Raw genomic sequence first — 17,120 nt, forward strand, 5'->3', positions numbered from 1 at the left:
ACAATACCACATCCCTCTCTTCCAATATATTAAAGGAAACCTGTTACCTCAGAACAGCACCCTAAACTAAGTCATGGTGCTGTTCGGGAAGGTGATGGGGAGCCAGGGGATGCATTTTGTTATTACTCACCCGCTCCCCATTCCCACAGTGTCCCCAGTGAAGTCCATGTGCAGTCGAAAAATCTGACTCTTTTTAGACCACTGTGTGCTTGTGAATAATACATTACCTGAGCCCCGTCATCTCCCCAAACAGCACCACAACTTAGTTTATGGCGCTGTTCCAAGGTGACAGGTTCCCTTTAAGATAATGAAGATAACATTATGTGAATAACTTTATAAATTGACCATCACACTAAGTAGTCCGCCCATTTTAAAATGAGAACAGGTGGGTTACTTAGCAGCTTCCTCAATGCATTCAGCAGCGATTTAGGGCGCTCATATGGGGGAATAAATAGCAAGGTAAGTATAACAATGACATACTCACACTCAACCGGTCACGTACTTTCAGCCCATAAGTGAAGCTTATATGGCTAAAAGTAGGTGACAGAGTCTCTTTAACTTTGTAGAACCTTTTCTTAGCACCCTGCATTGTTTCAGTCTTTTGTTATTCCTCCTGGAAGTGTACAGTATGCATGAATTTGACTCAGTGCTACTATTCCCCTTTCCAGTCAGTCATGATCCTATACTCTAATGCTGTTTAATCAGTGCTGACAGTGCCAACCTGTGTAGGGACATACCCCATTAAAAAGTTAAATGGTAACAGCAAGTTTTAAATTTATTCAGACTTTTGACGAAAGAATAAAAAGAAAAGCACAGTGCAAAATTCCAAGAAATGATGATTCACAATATTTATTAAGACAGAAATGTCAGAAAAACTAATGGGGTTTCTTTAAGTCTGCATGTACTAAAATACTGTGGGTCAAATAACTTGGTTCAGAATGATATAGTGAGTCTACGTAATCTCTATCTGTTTTAAGGTTTTGTGCAAAGACTCAAGTTATTTTTTTAAGCATAGTGCTTAGGTTTATTTACAACATTCTGTAAATACACATGTAATGCCAGGCAATGATACATAATCGTCATATACATATTTATGAGAAACACTATCGGACTAGTCCTAGGCTGTCAGTAGTGACTTGTAGAGACAAGCACAATCTGCTAGATGAAAGAGACGAATCCTTTGAAGCTAAAATAACTTGTCATGTGGGCAACAGAATCATTCATCTGAATGCAATGAAAGTGAATTTATAAATTTCAAGTTTTGCACACTTCTTATGTAAATACCTGTCTGAACAATGTCAGATAGTTGGTTTGGGCTCTAAGCCAGACCTGGATTCAACAAAATGAAATGTGGAAACTAAGTAGATGTGAAGACTTAGTAATTTTTTTTCAGCATAGCATTTCTTATGTGTCAAAACTTTATAGGTTCCTGTAATGTAACTGGCAAGCTTAAGGAGGTTTATGGGAATAAAATATGGTCCAAGGTGCTGAGATGATAACATTCTTAACGTACTTACCTAGAATTCACCACCATTGCCTTTCCTTGTTGATCCCCCATCAGTTTACACAACCAACCACAATTATATTTTGACCTTAGGGACACCACTACAGCAGATAGTGACTAATTTAGCTGTACAAGGGACATTTTGTCCATAATGTGTGGAAACAGATACTACAGGGGTCCTAAATAGTCACAAGGAGGGAAGAGTGCAGGATTCTGGAGATTGTTTTATTTTTGAATTTTGGGATATTTTGTTCCCACTGGAAAGTCAAAGACTACTGAGGTCAGTGATTGGCTGCAGTGGTCACATGAGTCAATGAACATGTCACTGCTACAGCTATATAACCAAAGGCCAGCGGGGAGGACTAAAGTGGCTGTGCTGGAGTGACCTGAGATATAACAGCTAGGTAATGCTTCTTTTTATTAATTTCTTCTATCTTACCTTTCTTAGCTGAGTTATTTGAGCGATGTAGGCAACCCTTTTAAGTCACTGATATTGTTTATTGCATTTGTAGACAAATTAGCATCTAAAGTTGCCAATAGGTTATCGTTTTCTAAGCCTTCTTCCCAAAGATTACCTTGAGCTCTGTCCATTCTACAGGCAAAATATATTACAGTTTTGGATGAACAGATCTTGTTATACTTCAAATGCCCATACACTTATTTCTATCGGTGCTATTGACATGGTTTGTGGTATTTTTTAAAAGCCAAAATTCTTGTACAATTGGAGCTATTGTCACGTGAAGTTGGGTCAGAAACACTGTATTTATAGATTTCACTTAGGTCTGTGTGCAGAGAAGGGGGAGAGGATGAGCAATCACTATCATCATAAATGAAATCTAATGTGTGAAAAGATTGAGTCATCAAATAACATTATTTCACAGTCATAATTTAATTAAAAGTTGGATCTAAAAAATCCTAGTATGGAGACAAGTCCGCTTTCCTATTAGCCCAAAAGGCACAAAAATATTTTGCCATTTGGCTAATAGGAGTTACCAAAGAATGCACTGGACACCAAGTAATGAGTTCACTGTATACATAAGGAGCATGCCCTCCACACCCTCCTTCCCCTGCCCCTCTGAGCAGTAATTCATGATTGGCTGCTGTCTATGCCAATATATATTATTTAAGTTAAGACTGGTAATTTTAAAAATAAGCGCTCTCAATATTTAGAAAATACAAGTATCAAATGTTTGTCTAGGAAGTCAAGTGTTTACTGATATATACTAAGGGTCAAATATTTTGTCCATATTTTACTCCTTAGATAATGACAATCTGTGAGAATATTTGCATTTACTAATAAGTGAATACATTTTATTGAGTACTGACAGTCTACATAATTTACTGCTAATAGTTAACTGAGATAGTTGTGGTAGTTCTAAGACTTAATTATCATACCAGGTAGTCTGACGGTTTGCATTTCATTATCTTTAAGAATTCCGGTAAAATGTGCTGAAAATGAAGTGTCAAATGACCTTTTCTCTGCCCTCAGTCAATTTTTATTACAACTGTTCTGCTTTCCAATTACTTGTTTGTGCTGCTATCTCTCTATTTGTCTGATGCGCTACTCCATTGTTAATCTACTCATATCCCAGTAGACTTTAGCATAGTGAGAGGTAACATATTGTAGCAATCTATTAAAATCTTCCAGGCTTTACTTATACAAGTGGCCTTTCCAATAGATATGCTGGTTGTCGTTTCCTTTTTCATAGACTTTAATATACACAGCCTTTACTGTAAGAAAACAAAAGGCGATCACAACCAACAAACTGTAAATCATTGCCATATCTATTTACATGTTTATCTAATTTGTCAAGGCTCATAGAGAAAGAGCAAAGGTTTTGTCTTTCCTCTATTACAATCTAAATTAGCTACAAATTCATGCAAGTAGCTTATAATTGCTTCTATAGTTTATTTGCTCTCTGAAAGGCCTTTTACATGTCCCAGTTATCACACTCCAATGTTTGCCTGAACGCTCATTTACTCAATCATTAAGCCATGTAAAAGGGCCAGCAATCAGCTGACAAATGAGCAAATGCTCATTTGTTGGCTGATGATGTCTTTTTAGCAGGCTTAAATAGTAGTTGAGTACCTGGAAGGCCTTGGCTCTTCCTCTTAAATTCTCTGTCTCCTGTAAACCTACCAGGAGCAGCTCCATTCTGATCACAGTATAATGACATTTGGGACAAAGCAGAAGTGCAGCAATACCAGGAGGGTAAGTTTACATACTCAGCACTCCTCAGTACTGCTCTTCCATGCTGTCTCTGCTTTTCAGCTGTCGGCCTGCTTGCTTCCATGGTCAGACAGCTGAAAAAAAGTGCCGAAGCAGTGGGCCCCATTGGAGATGGGGGCCCTGAGTAATTTCAGTGTTTACCACGCCTAATTCCAGCTCCGCCTGCAGCCTACACTTCCCATTATGTCACTTGATTTTCAGAGACAGAGATGGTGGAGTCTCATTACGTTGACAAGATTCAGGGAGTAATTGCTCTGCTCTGAATTCCAGGGGCAACAAGTGATAGATCGGTGGCATAGAATTATTCTACTTTTGTTAGAAATCTCCCCTGACTCGGGGTGGCTTCACACGAATGTGTTTTTGCACGTACATAGGTGCGTACATAGGTGCGCACCCATGTACGTGCAAAAACATGCGTGAATGCAGGTCTGTGCATTGTTTTCAATGGAGCCGCGGCTGCTGCCGGCGGCTCCATTGAAAACAATGTTCTTCCGGCACCCCTGCATTCTTTTTCAGGGAAGGGCATTACATATAATCCCTTCCCTGAAAAAGAAAGATTTTAGTGTAAAAAAATAAAAAATATACTTACCTCTCTGCTGCTGGCGTGACCCCCGCTGGGGTGAAGAACACATCTGCCGCATGCGGTAGATGTTTCCTTCATCCCTGCTAGTTAAAAGAATTCCCTGCTGCTCCATCTGCCACATCTGTGACAGATGCAGCAGAGGAATTCTTCAATTCTCTACCGCACCTGTAACACATGTCAGTTGCGGTAGAGGATTCTGCTGCCGGCAATTGATTTCATTGCTTTAAATATAAGCCCTTCCCTGAAAATCGAGTAAAAGTGGTTTAAAAAATTTTAAAAAAAGATACTCACCTTGCTTCAGCTGCCGGGGCTCAGTAGCGTCTTCTCCTGCTGCCCCCTGCACTGTGGTGCTGATCTCTCAGCAGGCAGGGATTTTAAATCCCCGCCTCCTGAAAGAACTGAATGTGATTGGTTGAGGTGCTCAGCCAATCACAGGCAGCTCTCGCCCGTCATTCATTCGGGGAGAGCTGCCTGTGATTGGCTGAGCACCTCAGCCAATCACATTCAGCTCTTTCAACAGGCGGGGACAGCAGGAGAAGACTCGGCTGAGCCCTGGCAGCTGAAGCAAGGTGAGTATCTATTTTTTTTTGTTTTTTTAAACCACTTTTACTTGATTTTCAAGAAAGGGCTTATATTTAAAGCCCTTCCCTGAAATCAATTGCCGACAGCAGAATCCTCTAACCCAGCTGACATGTTTGACAGCTGCAGTAGAGAATTAAAGAATTCCTCTGCTGCATCTGTCACAGATGTGGCAGATGTAGCAGCAGGGAATTCTTTTAACTAGTGGGGATGAAGGAAACATCTGCCGCATGCGGCAGATGTGTTCTTCATCCTCACGGGGGTCACGCCAGCGGCGGACAGGTAAGTATATTTTTTATTTTTATTTTTTTTTACACTAAAATCTTTCTTTTTCAGGGAAGGGCTTATATGTAAAGCCCTTCCCTGAAAAAGAATGCAGGGGTGTCGGCAGACCATTGTCTCCAATGGAGCTACTGGCAGCAGCCGCAGCTCCATTGAAAACAATGCATGCATTTCCTATTGAGCACGCATGTCCTGTCTTTGCAGGCACACGCCTATAAAGCATGGACATGTGAACACACCATAGGGAATGCAGTGTTGCAAATAGACGCACGCACAAGAACACGCTTGTGTGAAGCCACCCTCAGTACAGAATCCTAAGAATCCTAAAGAGTCTTCATGAGATGTTTCACACTGCTCTTCCCTGTCTTCCAGTTGTAAGAGTTTACGCAAGCAGGAGGCAGGAAGAGCAGTGTGAAGCAACAGCTCATAGAAATACCCTGGAGATTCTGCACTCCACCAACACAGATAGCAGAGACTTGCAGTGTGCTAAGCGAGTATGATAACACTGCAGCTAATCAATGTATGAACTGGCCTACTGTATGACTGCACTCCTGGTCCCTTAGAGATGATATCTTTAGCAGCACTCTACATATGAAGGGGCATACAGAGAAACAAGGAGCGGGAAACTCGGTGGGGAGCTATTTGAAAGCTGCCAGGCGATATTTGATAAATGCTTAGGCAATTCTCTAGTAACAGGAAATCCTATACTGCAGGTGAGACTGACAGCCTGTCTATACACAAGAGAAAGCACTGGATTGGTGATTAGACTGGGTTCAAATGATGAAGGATTATAAGAATCCAGGCTATGTGCGGTTGTGTGAATTATGTATTATTGTGTTTGCAAATACCAGAATATAAGTACAATAACCTTATATTTGTAATATTGTATCACCTTGCCTATTCCTACAGATGAGCCCTGCTTTTAAGGACACAGTACTGAAAGGGACGTTTAATGCCACACTTCCAAACCCCTTGCTGAGTCATGTGGAAATTCCTCCAAAAAATCAGGCAGAGAAGCAGCTCTTCTATTTGAGTGTATGATTTGCTATAAACAGTTACACATGGTAAGTGCTTAGTTACTAAAGCTGTACTCGTTTAACTCTATTGAAACACATTTTCTGCTAAGAAGGTATATGTTTATTAATCATTTTGTTCTCAAACGTACAAATAATATAATGTACTACTTGGAACCATTAAGCACCTTTGACACGTACCCCCATTTTAAATATTGAAATACAGGAGCACACTGGTTAAGTTGGAGTTTGGCTAAGCAATACAGCAGTAGTCTTCAGTTGTAAAACTTCAACTCCCAGGATGTAGTTTTGAAACGTGCAGAACAACAATTTGTAGATAATAGCAATACAGTAACATGTAAGTAGCTCAGGAGACAGAAAGAGTTACATTTAACAGTGCATTATTATTTCTGCTTCCTGCTATGTTATCTCTTCAAGGAGCACAGTAATGGTATTAAGCGTTTACATATAATTTTTACCAGGATAAAAGTAGACATCTGAGCGAGAACATATATTCCTTCCAGGCTAAAAATGGCCTACATTTATTGGACCTCCTATAAAGAAAATGCATTTCTGAGCATAACCTTTTATTTTGTAACGGTTGCTGATTTAAGCAGTAACTGCTGGACATCTGCAGAAATGACACAGCCATATCAGGGTTGTTGGTTTGTATCCAATGTAGCCTCTCTTGTCTATTCCAAAATATAGGCAGGGGAATGTATCACAGATGTTGAGATAGAGATGGCAGTCTTTCACAAGAAATGGACTGAATCCAGTACTTATAGCACACTCTCATATTTAGGGATTTGATAGCTTCCTAATTGATAAGTAGAAAAGAAAAGTTACAAAACTATGTTGACAAAGACCTGTTGTTAGAGCCCAGAGAGCTTGGAGGCTTTTAGCACATGCTGTTATTATTTCCTCTATTGTCAACAGGTCTGTTTTAAGAAATGTATAACAACTAGAGATGAGCGAACGTACTCGTCCGAGCTTGATATTCGTGCGAATATTAGGGTGTTCGGGATGCTCGTTACTCGTAACGAGCACCACGAGGTGTTCTGGTTACTTTCAGTTTCTTCTCTGAGACGTTAGCGCGCTTTTCTGGCCAATTGAAAGACAGGGAAGGCATTACAACTTCCCCCTGTGACGTTCAAGCCCTATACCACCCCCCTGCAGTGAGTGGCTGGGAAGATCAGATGTCACCCGAGTATAAAAGTCGGCCCCTCCCGCGGCTCGCCACACATGCCTTGTGAGTTAGCTGAGGGAAAGTACTATCGTGCTGGTGCTGCTGTAGGGAGAGCGTTAGGAGTCAGTGTAGGCTTCAAGAACCCCAAAGGTCCTTCTTAGGGCCACATCTACCTGTGTGCAGGCTGCTGCTAGCAGTGTTTTTTTGTTTTTTTTTTCCTCAAAATCGGCAGTGCAGAGCATTGCACCCGGCATTAGGGACAGAAGTGGTGCATAGGCAGGGAGAGTGTTAGGAGTGAGTGTAGCCTTCAAGAACCTCAACGGTCCTTTCTAGGGCCAAATTTAAGCGTGTGCAGTACTGTGCTGGCTGCTGTTAGCAGTGTTGCATATTTTTTTTTTTCTAAAAATCGTCTGTGCAGAGCATTGCACCCTACATTGATACTACAGGGACAGAATTGTGTAGGCAGGGCCACAACACAGTTATTGTTCATTGAATATACGCAGTGGGTCCTTCCCTTTGCAAAAAAGGAAAAGAAATTATATTTGGCCTGCCTGTGTCAGTCCTAAGGTCTCCGTGTACGTGTGTGCTGCGTGGACAACGTACAAAAATCAGACGCAACCAGCTACGGTTTACTGCAGGCTTGCGCCATTGTCTTTCCTGACTGGCAAATACCTGCTCTGCTAGAGTTAATAACTCTGCTACACTAAAGTTGTGTGTCACTTTTTCAGGGCCACACTACAGTTCTAAAAGTTATTGTTCATTGAATATACGCAGTGGGTCCTTCCCTTTGCAAAAAAGGAAAAGAAATTATATTTGGCCTGCCTGTGTCAGTCCTAAGGTCTCCGTGTACGTGTGTGCTGCGTGGACAACGTACAAAAATCAGACGCAACCAGCTACGGTTTACTGCAGGCTTGCGCCATTGTCTTTCCTGACTGGCAAATACCTGCTCTGCTAGAGTTAATAACTCTGCTACACTAAAGTTGTGTGTCACTTTTTCAGGGCCACACTACAGTTCTAAAAGTTATTGTTCATTGAATATACGCAGTGGGTCCTTCCCTTTGCAAAAAAGGAAAAGAAATTATATTTGGCCTGCCTGTGTCAGTCCTAAGGTCTCCGTGTACGTGTGTGCTGCGTGGACAACGTACAAAAATCAGACGCAACCAGCTACGGTTTACTGCAGGCTTGCGCCATTGTCTTTCCTGACTGGCAAATACCTGCTCTGCTAGAGTTAATAACTCTGCTACACTAAAGTTGTGTGTCACTTTTTCAGGGCCACACTACAGTTCTAAAAGTTATTGTTCATTGAATATACGCAGTGGGTCCTTCCCTTTGCAAAAAAGCGAAAAAATTATATTTGACCTGCAGGCTTGCGCCAATTTATTTCCTGCCTGGGAAATCAAATCACTGGTAATACAGCATGCTGAGGGGTAGGGGTAGGCCTAGAGGACGTGGACGCGGCCGAGGACGCGGAGGGGCAAGTGAGGGTGTGGGCACAGGCCGAGCCAGTGCGGTGGCCAGGGGTAGAGGCAGGGCCAGACCGAATAATCCACCAACTGTTTCCCAAAGCGCCCCCTCGCGCCATGCCACCCTGCACAGGTCAAGGTGCTCTACGGTGTGGCAGATTTTCACAGAGACGCCTGACGACCGACGAACAGTGGTGTGCAACCTTTGTCGCGCCAAGATCAGCTGGGGAGGCACCACCAACAGCATGCGCAGACATATGATGGCCAAGCACCCCACAAGGTGGGACGATGCCCGTTCACCGCCTCCGGTTTGCACCACTGCCTCTCCCCCTGTGCCCCAACCTGCCACTGAGATCCAACCCCCCTCTCAGGACACAGGCACTACCATCTCCCGGCCTGCACCCACACCCTCACCTCCGCTGTCCTCGGCCCCATCCAGCAATGTCTCTCAGCGCAGCGTCCAGACGTCGCTAGTGCCACAGTTTGAGCGCAAGCGCAAGTACGACGCCACGCACCCGCACGCTCAAGCGTTAAACGTGCACATTGCAAAATTGATCAGCCTAGAGATGCTGCCGTATAGGCTTGTGGAAACGGAGGCTTTCAAAAGCATGATGGCGGCTGCCCCACGCTACTCGGTTCCCAGTCGCCACTACTTTTCCCGATGTGCCGTCCCAGCCCTGCACGACCACGTCTCCCGCAACATTGTACGCGCCCTCACCAACGCGGTTACTCCCAAGGTCCACTTAACAACGGACACGTGGACAAGCACAGGCGGGCAGGGCCACTATATCTCCCTGACGGCACATTGGGTGAATTTAGTGGAGGCTGGGACAGAGTCAGAGCCTGGGACCGCTCACGTCCTACCCACCCCCAGAATTGCGGGCCACAGCTCGGTGGTGGTATCTGCGGCGGTGTATGCTTCCTCCACTAAAGCACCTTCCTCCTCCTCCTCCTCCAACGCAACCTCTGTCTCGCAATCAAGATGTGTCAGCAGCACGTCGCCAGCAGTCGGTGTCACGCGGCGTGGCAGCACAGCGGTGGGCAAGTGTCAGCAGGCCGTGCTGAAACTACTCAGCTTAGGAGAGAAGAGGCACACGGCCCACGAACTGCTGCAGGGTCTGACAGAGCAGACCGACCACTGGCTTGCGCCGCTGAGCCTCCAACCGGGCATGGTCGTGTGTGACAACGGCCGTAAGCTGGTGGCGGCTCTGCAGCTCGGCAGCCTCACGCACGTGCCATGCCTGGCCCATGTCTTTAATTTGGTGGTTCAGCGCTTTCTGAAAAGCTACCCCCATTTGTCATACCTGCTCGGAAAGGTGCGCCAGCTCTGCGCACATTTCCGCAAATCCCACACGCACGCTGCCACCCTGCGGACACTGCAACATAGGTTTAATCTGCCAGTGCACCGACTGCTGTGCGACGTGCCCACACAGTGGAACTCTACGCTCCACATGTTGGCCAGACTCTATGAGCAGCGTAGAGCTATAGTGGAATACCAACTCCAACTTGCGCGGTGCAGTGGGAGTCAGCCTCCTCAATTATTTACAGAAGAGTGGCCCTGGTTGGCAGCCATCTGCCAGGTCCTTGGAAAATTTGAGGAGTCTACCCAGGTGGTGAGCGGCGATGCTGCAATCATTAGCGTCACCATTCCTCTGCTATGCATCTTGAGAAGTTCCCTGCAAAGCATAAAGGCAGACGCTTTGCGCTCGGAAACAGAGCCGGGGGAAGACAGTATGTCGCTGGATAGTCAGAGCACCCGCCTGTCTATATCTCAGCGCGTTGAGGAGGAGCAGCATGAGGAGGATGAGGAGGAGGGGGAAGAGACAGCTTGGCCCACTGGTGAGGGTACACATGCTGCTGGGCTGTCATCCTTTCAGCGTGTATGGCCTGAGGAGGAGGAAGAGGAGGAGGAGGAGGATCCTGAAAGTGATCTTCCTAGTGAGGACAGCCATGTGTTGCGTACAGGTACCCTGGCACACATGGCTGACTTCATGTTAGGATGCCTTTCTCGTGACCCTCGCGTTACACGCATTCTGGCCACTACGGATTACTGGGTGTACACACTGCTCGATCCACGGTATAAGGAGAGCCTTTGCACTCTCATTCCCGAAGAGGAAAGGGGTTCGAGAATGATGCTATACCACAGGGCGCTGGTGGACAAACTGATGGTAAACTTCCCATCCGACAGCGCTAGTGGCAAAAGGCGCAGTTCCGAGGGCCAGGTAGCAGGGGAGGCGCAGAGATCAGGCAGCATGTACAGCACAGGCAGGGGAACATTCTCCAAGGCCTTTGCCAGCTTTATGGCTCCCCAGCAAGACTGTGTCACCGCTCCCCAGTCAAGGCTGAGTCGGCGGGAGCACTGTAAAAGGATGGTGAGGGAGTACGTAGCCGATCGCACGACCGTCCTCCGTGACGCCTCTGCCCCCTACAACTACTGGGTGTCGAAGCTGGACACGTGGCCTGAACTCACGCTGTATGCCCTGGAGGTGCTTGCTTGTCCTGCGGCTAGCGTCTTGTCAGAGAGTGTGTTTAGTGTGGCTGGGGGAATCATCACGGATAAGCGTACCCACCTGTCAACCGACAGTGTCGACAGGCTTACACTCATCAAGATGAACAAAGCCTGGATTTCCCCAGAATTCTCTTCTCCACCAGCGGACAGCAGCGATACGTAAGCAATACGTAGGCTGCACCCGCGGATGGAAGCTACGTTCTCTCTCACCATCCAAAACGGGGACATTTCTGCTTCATCAATCTGTGTCTAATATTCCTCCTCCTCCTCCTGCTCCTCCTCCTGAAACCTCACGTAATCACGCTGAACGGGCAATTTTTCTTAGGGCCACAAGGCTCACTCATATAATTTTTCTAAACAATTTTTATATGTTTCAATGCTCTTAAAAGCGTTGAAACTTTAACTTGAACCAATTTTTCGTTAAACTGGGCTGCCTCCAGGCCTAGTTACCACTTAAGCCACATTAACCAAAGCGATTAATGGGTTTCACCTGCCCTCTTGGTTGGCCATGGCCAATTTTTTGGATGTACATTAGTACTGTTGATACAGCAATTTTTGTGGGCCCTCGCCTACAGTGTAATCAAATGAATTTTTAGCCCACCTGCATTACAGCTGACGTTACATCCGCTGTGTTGGGCAATGCAATGGGATATTTTTGTGTATCGCCGGTGGGTTCCAGGGAGCCACCCATGCTGTAGGTGCACACGGAGTTTAACCTACATATGTCCACTTGTAAAGAACCCCAGTCTGACTGGGGCATGCAGTGTGGGCCGAAGCCCACCTGCATTAAGCACGACATTACTACCTCAGCTGTGTTGGGCAATGCAATGGGATATTTCTATGTACCGCCGGTGGCTTCCTGGCACCCACCCCTGCTGTGGGTCCACAGAGAATTATAAATGCATCTGTTTCCATTTGTAAAGAACCCCAGTCAGACTGGGGCATGCAGTGTGGGCCGAAGCCCACCTGCATTAAGCACGACATTACTACCTCAGCTGTGTTGGGCAATGCAATGGGATATTTCTATGTACCGCCGGTGGCTTCCTGGCACCCACCCATGCTGTGGGTCCACAGGGAATTATAAATGCATCTGTTTCCACTTGTAAAGAACCCCAGTCAGACTGGGGCATGCAGTGTGGGCCGAAGCCCACCTGCATTAAGCACGACATTACTACCTCAGCTGTGTTGGGCAATGCAATGGGATATTTCTATGTACCGCCGGTGGCTTCCTGGCACCCACCCATGCTGTGGGTCCACAGGGAATTATAAATGCATCTGTTTCCACTTGTAAAGAACCCCAGTCAGACTGGGGCATGCAGTGTGGGCCGAAGCCCACCTGCATTAAGCACGACATTACTACCTCAGCTGTGTTGGGCAATGCAATGGGATATTTCTATGTACCGCCGGTGGCTTCCTGGCACCCACCCATGCTGTGGGTCCACAGGGAATGATAAATGCATCTGTGTCCACTTGTAAAGAACCCCAGTCTGACTGGGGCATGCAGTGTGGGCCGAAGCCCACCTGCATTAAGCACGACATTACTACCTCAGCTGTGTTGGGCACTGCAATGGGATATTTTTATGTACCGCCGGTGGGTTCCAGGAAGCCACCCATGCTGTCGGTCGACAGGGACTTCACAATAGGGAGTTGTACCTGCCTGTGTCTATGAATTAAAAAGCCCGGTCTGACTGGGGCATGCAGAGACACCTTGACAGAATGAATAGTGTGTGACACATAGGTTCCCCATTGCTATGCCCACGTGTGCAGCTCCTGATGGCGGTGGCACAGGATTCTATTTCTCATTGCTTCTGTACAGCATTGTGGGCTATCGCCCCGCCCCTTTTAAAGAGGGTCGCTGCCTAGCCGTGCCAACCTCTGCAGTGTGTGCCTGCGGTTCCTCCTCATGGCAGACGTACTTCTAAATAGACATGAGGGTGGTGAGGCATTAGGGCAGCTGAAGGCTGCGCAGGGACACTTTGGTGTGCGCTGTGGGGGGGAGGGCGGGCGGTTGGGCAGCATGTAACACAGGAGAAGTGGCAGTGGAGTGTCATGCAGGCAGTGATTGTGCTTTGTTGGAGGTAGTGTGGTGCTTAGCTAAGGTATGCCATGCTAATGAGGGCTTTTCAGAAGTAAAAGTTTTTGGGAGGGGGGGGGGCCCACTCTTGCCGCTATTGTGGCTTAATAGTGGGACCTGGGAACTTGAGATGCAGCCCAACATGTAGCCCCTCGCCTGCCCTATCCGTTGCTGTGTCGTTCCCATCACTTTCTTGAATTGCCCAGATTTTCACACAAGGAAACCTTAGCGAGCATCGGCGAAATACAAAAATGCTCGGGTCGCCCATTGACTTCAATGGAGTTCGTTACTCGAAACGAACCCTCGAGCTTCGCGAAAAGTTCGTCCCGAATAACGAGAACCCGAGCATTTTGGTGCTCGCTCAACTCTAATAACAACGTAAGGGAGAAACATACAATGTAAAAGGTTTAAAACTCATTTATCTGAGAGTATATAAAGTTTACATCCCGATATTGTCTCTTATAGCAGCTGTTATCGCAGGGGTGGGGTAACGGAGCTGTCCAGATATTCATCAACAATTGAATGTATGTTGTCTATGTGCCTTAATAAGACATATGGACTGGTATTGTCATTGTGAAGCCTACCCCTTTAGGCCTCATGTCCACGGGGAAAATCAGATCCGCTGCAGATTCTACATGGAGAATCTGCAGCGGGTCCCTCCTGCCCCGCGGACATGAGCGCCGAAAATAGCAATTTAAAAGTATTTACCTATCCGGCGCGGGCGGGGAATGTCAGCTGTTCCTCACGGCCGGATCTTCATTTTCGGCCGGCGGATGAATTCCTGACGCCGGCGGCACGTCGCCGGCACGTCGTCGACGTGCCGCGCGCATGCGCCGGGCACATCCGCCGAGCCGAAGCAAGGGAGATGCGGCCGTGAGGAAGAGCAGAGCTTCGCGGTCCGCTGCGGGTGAGTAAATGCTTTTAATTCCTATTTTAGGTCTCCCGCGGATCCGGACGGCTTCCATAGGCTTCAATAGAAGCCCGCGGGAGCCGTCCCCGCGGGAGACCCGCATGAAAATGGAGCATGGTCCAGATTTTTTCATGCTCCATTTTTTTTTAAATGCCTTTTATTGACGATCCGCGGGTATTTATGTACCCGCGGGTGGTCAATGCATCCCTATGGGGTGCGGATCCGCGCGCGGGAGATCCGCTGCGGATTTTAAATCACATTTTGCCTGTGGACATGAGCCCTTAGGCCACCTTTGCATGTGGCATAAGCGCAGTGGAATTTGTGCTAGCGGAATCACTGCAGAAATTCTGCAGACTTATAGTAGAAGCCATACAGAGATGATTTTAAAAGTCTCCTTCAAATTTGTGAAATTTTCCACAATAAAGCCACAACCTTCTTTAAAAAATGCTACAGATTTTAAACCTGCAGCATTTCTATTAACCTTGAAATACGAGGGTTGAATCCTGCAGCTGATCTTTAAGAAAGACCATAGCTAAATCCACACCATTTAGATGCAGATTTGGCCACTGCAGTTTTCCGGCCTAATCGTTGTGGGTTTCCTGCTGCAGAATGCCCACACCAATTACATTGCATGTGAAGGCGCCGCAAGGATTGAATTGCTCAGAAGGAAAAGAACCTAGAAGTTGTGCTTTTGTTGAATCTTCTAAGTTCGTTGTACCTTGGTTTCCATTTTTTTTATTAATTTGCAATACAAACATTCTTGGATGCTATTGTAGCATGAGAAACAGTAGAAGCAATAAAGTACAAGGACAAGTCAGTTTAAATATGATAATAAACATAGGACTGAAATCCATCAGCTGAGGAGACAATATTAATGAAGAGGTGAAGCTGATGCAAGAGAGAAAAGGTAAAAAGAGAAATAGAAAATAAAAATAAAAAACACAGAGGATAAAACATCTGTAGCGATGCCCTTGTGGTGGGTGTACCATATTTGGGGAGAACAGACTTTTAGAAACTTTGCCTGTGAGTCCTGCAACATATTGTTGAGATTTTCACTAATAAGAAGCTCATCTAGGTACGCGTTATCTATTTTGTGGTCAGAAAGACAAAAGTGGGAAGTTTAAATTAAGCATTTGAATTTTATTGTACATGTTAATGAACCATTGCAGTTACAATGATGACTCCTAGCTCCCCCTCATTGAGTGCACATGATCTAATTAATGATGCAGCAAGAGGACAAGGCTTGAGGAAAAAAGCAAAGAATAGCTTGCAGAAGATTCATCAGAAATTGTCTGAAATATATAGTTAATTGATAGGAATGTTAATTTAAAGAGTTCTGCAAGTTCAGCTTTCATTTTGCCACAACTAGAAAAAAAGCTACAGCTCAAGATACAAGTCATGTTGCCATGATCATGGCTGTGTTGTGTTTCATAGAAAAAGTTCTAGAAAATATCCAGAGAAATGCACGGATGAAAAAGGATAACATGGTAGCTCACATACCAACGATGATCATGGTTTGGGATTCATATGTGGTTTTCAATGCTATGCTGTTAACCATTGAAAATCAAACTGCAGTCTAATTTTAACAGGGCAGGATGTAAAGAATCATCATGAGTCCTGGAAATGTACAGTTTTTAAATGCAACATATAAAAAAGCAGTGGAAAAACTAGCGAAATGCAGCAAAAGTCTGAACACACTTTATATGAATTATAATAAATGTCTATTTCATTCTCACATGAAAAGCCTCGGTGCGAGGGAAAAAGCTTTCTATTTTGACATTTAATGTACCGTATTTGGGATCTATATATGACTTCACTAGTCCAGCAAATAAAACATTGTATGTGCTTTAACATTTAGACTAAGCCACCGTAGGAACTGTTCTATACAGAAATAATTTGAAATGTGTGTGTATATAACTTTGACTCTTTATTACTTTCTCCATTATTTTGCACAGTTGTATCTCCAGAGCTGCATCCTGCAATCTACAGTACTACAGATGCTTCCTATCAATCAGAAGAGTCCCTCACATGACGCATCAAACCACAATGTGTGATTCCTTTCAAACACAATGATGATTATTAACAGTATTTTACTCAATTACAGATTTTAGTCATTCTCTACTTTGTTTTCACCCATGATACAAATTAGTCCAATACAATAGTATGATCAAATACCTGTATCATTGACTTTCTTTAATTTACATTCCTTCTTTGGCAGTATCTTCTAAGTGTTAATCATCAAAGAAGAATAAATAAGAAATAACAGAAGACAATATTTTGGTACTGGGATTGGTATTGTGGTTTATCAGACCATACCACATGTTGGCAATCATCTGAGGTCTAGTTATCAACCTCATTAGCCCCTCACAAACCCAGATGAGGCACCATGTCCGGTGTCGTGATGTTAACACAGACACTCTGGTGGGTTTTCCGCTCTCATGTGCCATGGAATCTAAAGAACTCTGTACTGACCTGTAGGATATATGTGTGGGACTTCCTGCATTGAATGGGGATGGGATTTCTACTGGTCTCACTTGACTGTTTGCATAAAGAATTCTATCTAGACACCCCTGATCACCATCATTAGCACCCATTGGCGGTTACTGTGCTGTCCACTGTGGGTGGTGATATCTTCAATAATGTTTTTCTGGTACACACGTGACACTGTGGATCGAGGAATGTTAAATGCCCGCACAACTTTGGAAATGGAACATTCCATCCACCTGGCACCCACTATCATGCTCTTTTGAACTCCAGTTATTCACATTGCCTCTCATAAGCATGATG

The 17,120-nt window shown here is 45.2% G+C and overlaps 1 protein-coding gene across 3 annotated transcripts in view; it reads left to right on the forward strand.

The window, feature by feature from the left end:
• The window catches only part of STPG2 (sperm tail PG-rich repeat containing 2), a 639,920-nt gene extending 623,422 nt beyond the window's left edge, over window positions 1–16,498 (forward strand). For all 3 annotated transcript variants that reach the window (XM_066574018.1, XM_066574020.1, XM_066574019.1), the window contains exons 14-15: window positions 6,088–6,242; window positions 16,289–16,498. In XM_066574018.1, coding sequence (XP_066430115.1) covers window positions 6,088–6,219 — 132 coding nt within the window. In that variant the 3' untranslated portion in view covers window positions 6,220–6,242; window positions 16,289–16,498. The remainder of the gene's footprint in view (window positions 1–6,087; window positions 6,243–16,288) is intronic.
• The last annotated feature ends 622 nt before the right edge of the window (window positions 16,499–17,120 follow it).

This window comes from Eleutherodactylus coqui, chromosome 7, assembly GCF_035609145.1.
Source record: "Eleutherodactylus coqui strain aEleCoq1 chromosome 7, aEleCoq1.hap1, whole genome shotgun sequence".
NCBI classification, from domain to species: Eukaryota; Metazoa; Chordata; class Amphibia; order Anura; family Eleutherodactylidae; genus Eleutherodactylus; species Eleutherodactylus coqui.